At 38.3% G+C, this 6,776-nt stretch overlaps 1 protein-coding gene across 1 annotated transcript in view; it reads right to left on the reverse strand.

Annotated features, from left to right (window-relative positions):
* Window positions 1–6,130, reverse strand: part of LOC104402924 (uncharacterized protein C17orf104 homolog) — an 11,632-nt gene extending 5,502 nt beyond the window's left edge. The window contains 3 exon segments of the mRNA XM_010010922.1: window positions 178–1,972; window positions 2,225–2,326; window positions 5,985–6,130. Of these exon segments, the coding sequence (XP_010009224.1) occupies window positions 178–1,972; window positions 2,225–2,326; window positions 5,985–6,130 (2,043 nt within the window).
* Between the last annotated feature and the right edge of the window lie 646 nt (window positions 6,131–6,776).

Raw genomic sequence — 6,776 nt, forward strand, 5'->3', positions numbered from 1 at the left:
AACTTGAAGCTCCACATGATTTAAACCCAGTTGTGCCAAACAATATAAGCACTGTATTCAAAGCAGATGTTGTGGATGTTGTTACAGGCATTTAAAACTAACAACGTGACACCAGAATTCTTGCCTCCTCAAAAGGAGTGACAGCTTTGATAGGAAGTTTGGTCAGTTGTGTTTTACCTTCTTTCTCTCTTTCTCCAAAGCTCTCCATTGCTCGTAACACTCCTCCAGTCGGATGTGAAGGTCATTAGTAGGTCCACTGCGACTTCTCAGAGGTCTGTACTTGTTAAATGATGTTGGAAAGGCAAAGTATGGTGCAGCTATTTCTCCACAAAACAGATCATTGATAAAGGGATACAAGTGGCTCAAGTCATCATAATGAAAAAGATCAACAAGTTCTGAGAATGGAAATGGTGATGGAGGGAAACTGAAGTTATTTGCTGATGAAAACAGATGAGCATTAAGTGGAGGAAAACCAGGATTTTGTTTAAAATCAGACATTAATGGGAAAGAAGGGAAAAAAGAAGGATTGATGAAATCTGACATGCTACCACCATTCTGCTCGTGCTTTTTTTGGAACATATTGAACTGATGATGATTTGGGGTTGTATATCCAAAATGAGGAATCCAATTCCTTCTGCCTCTTTTATCATCTTTATTACTATTTTCTTGGCTCTGCTTTTTTGGAAATCTGTGGTATTTTTCAGGGTCTTCACTTACAGCATTCTGCTGGGCTAACCGGTCAGATAGAAAATTAACGGGGTATTTGTGGTATTGCCCCTCCTTATTAGGCAATGAATTGTGCTGCAATCGTCCAATGGCTTTCATTTGCTTTGGATTTTCTGAGATGGAATTAGAAACTCCCAAATTATTAGAAACAGCATCTGATATTTGTGACCTTCCATCTTTCCTTGAAGGGAAGACAGGTAAGATCCGCGGGTAGCAGGAGGACTGCATTACAGACTGATGTGTGGGAGAACCAACAGACATGGCTGAAACCCCTGAAGACGACTGCGGACTTGTTACCACTTGCTTTCCATACGGGATATCCAGTGTAGCTGTTTTGCCATCCAGCCACGTATGTCCATTGTATGACAAGTAACTCCCATTTTGCATAACATTTTTTAGAGCTAAATCATATTCTGATACATTATGAGAGCATTCTTTAGGACTAATATGGATCTTACAGTCATTACTATTAAGAGCATCCCCCAAAGTAAAGCTATGATGACCATTTTGCACATGGGTTTCCTGTGCTTTTCTGTTTGTTCCTCTGGAAAAATTATTCTCTTTAGGGGGTTGATTGAAAAAATATGGCAATGGATGAACAGATGACTGCAATTTATGAGCAGATGTAAAGTTTTCATATCTTTTAGAAAACAAGTGGTTGTCCTGGGACCCTTTATCCCAAGAGTCATCAACAGACTGATTGGAAAAATCAGGGGAATACTTAGCTTGTTCTTGAGCATAATTTTTCAGAGCTTTGCCTCTTGCTCTTTCAGTCTTCCAAAACTCTTTTTGAATGCTAGTGCCTTCTTTCATTCTGTTCTGAGAAGAAAAAGTGCTAAAATTGGAACCATTTTTTTCATAGTCTCCATTTAACCTCATGTGGTCATAACTGCCCAAATGCTGATTATAGTCTACATTTTGAAACAAAACCCCTTCTTGGTGAATTGTATTATTATTTTGCAAAGAGGAATTGTCAGGGTAATTGTTCTTCAGAGTATTATCAGGCTGAGTGCAAGAGCCAGATGGAGAAAGCCAAGACTCTATGAGATGAAGATCTTCCAAACCTCTGTGTAACATCTCCACATCATGCGACTTCTTCAAGTGTTCCTGATAGCAGTTCTGTGTACCCATCAGGGTCGAAAAATCCTGATTTTCAACAGAGTGCTTAGATGAGAGCCCTGAGAATTCACCACTGCTTCCAAGGTCAGGTGCCCACATAGGTGGAAACAATCTTGAAAGAGAATTCCTGTAACAAAGTTAAACAAGCCTCCTGTAATGATTTAAAACATTTTTTACATTAAAACAGTTCCCGTATCACCGTTATTCCCTCAACCCACACATTTCCCACATTACATTCTTGGCTAACTGTACACAGTCCTGTACACAGGGGATTTATAAGACCTTCATTACCCAACACTGAAATAACTAAAAATGTATATCATACCTGTGTTACAAAGGACATAAAACCCAATACGCACATATAAGTGATCAAACTTACCAGTCTGTAACTGGCTCTGGCTTGCTTGGCTCCTCTAAAATGCTCGACACTAGCCCAAACATATCAGGGCCATTGCCAGAATAAGAAAGGTTTATTGGTGCCCTGAAAAAAAACAAACCAAAAAAGCCTAGAAAGTCTTTTTCTCCTAAACAAAACAGGCAAAAGGAAAAGTAAAGCATTAAACCTTTGATTTATTTCAGCAGCATCTAATAAGTGCTCTGCATTTAATGTAATCTCAGCACGCATATATAGAAATCTCCTACTGCACTCATGAATCTATAGCTTAAATGAAGCAGAACAACTTTCCTAACTTCTTGCTTCACCAGACACTTCTCAAGTTAAGTGAAGACTAAGGAGCATCAGAAGAATTTTCTCTCTTTTCAAGCAACATAACTTATTTTATAGACATTTCTTCACATCCTGACTGTCTCCTTTAGAGGATTAATATGATCAATAAATCTTGGGGATTCTAATTTATCCATTTCCATAATTCAAGAACTGTAATTTTAATCTCAAAACATTAAGTTATACTTAAGTTGAACCACTTCTTAATCTCCTTTAGAAAGGAGATGTTCAAAACTGTATTAAATATTCCTGACAAATACGAAAGTTGCTCAACCATCACTACTCTTCCACAAGCAGAACTTTTACTTCAGGTGCAAAATAAGATCTTTACAGAGCTGTCTAATGACATCTAACTCTTACTCAGCAGTTAATTAAAATATAACACCATTAAGATCTCCTTCCCTCTAACACGCATTGTTTTGTTCCAATAAACTTCACTAATCATCCTATTCTCATTCAGCTGATTCATTTCTGTGTCCCTGGTGTCAGCTTATCCCAACAGCTACATCATCTGCTAATGCTGCCACCTAATTACACATGCTGATTTTGCCAATTAACAACTATAAAATGTGGGATAAACTACAGCAACTGTCACCTTCTTAATCTCTTGCCAGTGAAAATTAGCCACTTATGCCTTACTAGCTTTTAAGACCTCACCACATTTTGACTCCTAAATACCTCTATTATGTATTTCACGACTATTCAGTTCCTCCTGGAAGGAATCTGGTCTGTGTGATTTTGTTTTGGATACACATAATTGCAAAAATTCTTGAAAATGCTTTATGAATGTAGAACTGTAACTGCTCCTTAGTCACTCTTCTGTGCCTTTGTCAGATGGCAAACTTTTATTCCCTTTTTTGGTAAGGAGGCCTATTTACTTCCAAATTCTGCAACCAAATCGAGATCAGAGATGAAAGCTTTCATCTAGATGATGATTTTCAGAAAGGGACAGATCAATTTACAATCTGGAATAGAAATTAAAATCACTGGCCATTTTAGAACCAAGCACAGGTCAGAAAGAAGCTGGAAGGGCTATAAAAGAAAAAAAATAGTCATAGGAAAGAACAAGCACAGCAGCGAGTCTAAAATTGTCCAAACAAATTTTACACACTAGATGGAAGTGAGGTGAAATGTTCATGTATTCCTTCTGGTACATACAGCAGAAACATTAAACTGCAATTCAAGGCAGGGGAAACTGAATACTTAGCAAATTCTATTTCTTAATGCATTAGTTGAAACAATGGACTAGAAACACCTCCCCCTGTCTTTTGTCTCAAGCCAGCATTGTTCGCTACCAGCAACCTGAAAATTCTTGGTAATGTGACATGTCAGGAAGCATCTTTGTGGTAAAATCCCAATATACCCTGAAAGGAAGATACTTCCCATGAAACCCACCAAAACACATGGAGAAGAAGTCAACTACATTCTTGTCTTCCGATCTCTGAATAAAGTACCCTCCATCTATCACAGGACAAGTGAAGTTAAAAACAAGAATTCCAGGGTAACAGGCATTTAGTTTTCTTAACTCCAAGGCAGGCAGCTATTATCCTTTCTGGTTTGTACCAGAAAACGCTGTAAAATCCCTCAGTTCTGCACCATAAAGGAATCAAATCTTTAGCTCCTGGTGTCGAAAGAGAACTTACTGACTACTAAGGCAGAGTAACATAAAAAGAATCCATGAAAATAATCAGCACACAGGAAAGGCAAAGCCATGCCAAATTGCTTACAACTATACCAAACAGAACACTAATGTCCAGCCTGGCACCAAGTTTGTGGCAGCATGCAAGCCTGTCCCTGCAGACGAAGAACAAGAAACAGGACAAAAGAATCGAGACCTACAGCTCCCCACCAAAACTTCCCAGATCATCCTTCAGGGTAGGAGGGGGAGGGCTGCTGAAGATGAAAGAGCAACAGACAAATGGAAATGGTACCTTTCCCACATCTGTGTGCTGTTCTGGCTGTTGTGATTAACTTTAGAGCTATCTTCAGGACAAGTCCATAGCCTTTGAGGACACACATTAGATGTGCTGTCTTCCTTTGGGGAGATACTGCATTTGATACCTTTTATTTGCTACCTTACAATAATCTAAAGGCTGCTTTTGTCTATTTTTATTAGTGAATTGCCACTCAGAGCTTAAACTTAGCACTTACAGCTAGTACTAAAGCTAGCTGTAATTTATTTAAAAAAAAAAATGTAGTGCATGTATCTTCCTTAACTGTACACTTTCAGCATCTTTTGAACCAGCAGACTCCCTTTTCTCCTCATCTCAAACAACTTCTTTCTAACTAGGCAAGTGATAAAAAACCGCAGTGAGAGTGGTATTAGAAATGCTAACAGCATCACCACAGTGTCAAAAGCTGCTGTGCCAGTCTGTACCAACCACCCCCCCAAAAAGCAGTATTATGTTGCCAGCGCTTGGCATTAAGATGGAAAGAAGAGAGAGGGAAGCCTAATATAAAATCATGCTTTACATGTTTTAAGGCTGGGACAGTTCTAATGTTACAATTTCAGTGGCCGTGCACAAGCCATAAAATGACCAATACAAAAGAGAGAACCAATTATTTCAGTGGGCACCCCCCAGTTTCTATAATCATTCCCTGTTCCTTGCAATCCTTGTATCATTCACAATTTTATAAAAATCACTCCTCAGCAGAGCTGACTTACCAAAGCTGAAGAGAAGTTTTATTTACTCTCCATTGACATGGAAACTTTCAACCCCCTGTCCAGCCTTGCTGCCTTGCTCTGCACCTTTACTAATGTTACTGCATTATTAAGGCTGGATGATCAGAAGTGCCTGCAATAGTCAGGACTTGGGCAGAGTGGAGTGCTCCAGGGGAATAAAAATGTTTCGTGATTCAAGTAAAAAAGACCCATTCATTCAGCATCCAAAACTGCAACTGATTTTTTTTTTTTAAAATACATATAAAATCAAACTTGAGTGCATTATATCAAGGGAAGACAGTAGGCTGGCATATTTTCAAGAGTACTTGTATGCATGTTTATGCTTTCAGTGGCAGAGGCACCACTTACACTTGACCTGTGCCTAACACTCTCTGCATTGTTCATGTTCCAGGAAATACTATGTATCATCAAGCAGGATCATTATGAGCTATAGTACTGAGCGGTGGGAGGCAGGGAAGCAAAGTATTTTCCTAAAGGAGTTTTCAATTACATATGGCATTTTCCCATTTCATTCCCTAGATGTAGTATTCTTTCCAAATTCTAAAATGTTTTTACATGTAAACGCACAAATCTATACACATAGAAACCCCCTACCTTTTTCACCACCTCTATAATAACTATTATAGAGCAAAGAAAATTTATCAAGCTTCTAGTACGGATTTCATTTGTTCTGCTCCATAATGTCAGTATCCCAGACCACCACCATAAAGATTACACCAAGAATGCTCCTACCGTTTCTTCGTGCAGTCCTGAAAAGAAGTTTTAGAGCCAATATCCTCTTCACATGTTGACCAGTCACTATGCAGATGGGAAGATTCTAGTGGAGGTGGTGTAGTAGTAATTGCTCCTAATAATGAGGAAAATAATTGAGCATCCATTGTGTGTTTCCTGCTATTTACCTATGTTTAAAAGAGAAAGAAACATTTTTAACATTATACATTTACATAAATGAGCATTAAATGCAACAAAGCAAACCCTTCTTTTTGAGCTAAATAATTTTTCAGGAAAATGAAACGTAGCTACAATAAAAGGATATCGTATAATCTTGTCACATCCTCTGCCTTAAAGTAGGCTAAAGATAAATAGTAATAAAAATTACTTACTATACAATAACAGGAATTCTCTATAGGTTTCACATTGTAGGTGTTTGCATGTCACGTTCACAAGCTCAGAATCTTCTAGCCTATATGACTGGAAATGCACATGTCACAGGCATAGGCATCCCTTCTGAGAAAACAAAGGGAAGGGAAATTATCCCTGCTATATCTCTGAAAACATAAAATATTCCAACAAAGCGCCCACAATAAGCAGGAAGAGTCATTTCTAAATTTCACAGAGCAAAACATGGGTAAGAAAAGCCGTCTGTCTAAGTGCTGGTCCAGAAAAGACAATTATAGATGAATTATTTATTCTTTGAATAAATAACAGGGGATCTAAAGAACATGGGAAACTGCACCTTGCACGGCATCTCACTGCCATGACAGAACCTGTGACTGACAAAGGTTTAAACTGAATAGCAGAAAC

Source organism: Nestor notabilis, unplaced genomic scaffold (genome assembly GCF_000696875.1).
Source record: "Nestor notabilis isolate BGI_N333 unplaced genomic scaffold, ASM69687v1 scaffold7960, whole genome shotgun sequence".
Classification (NCBI taxonomy): Eukaryota; Metazoa; Chordata; class Aves; order Psittaciformes; family Psittacidae; genus Nestor; species Nestor notabilis.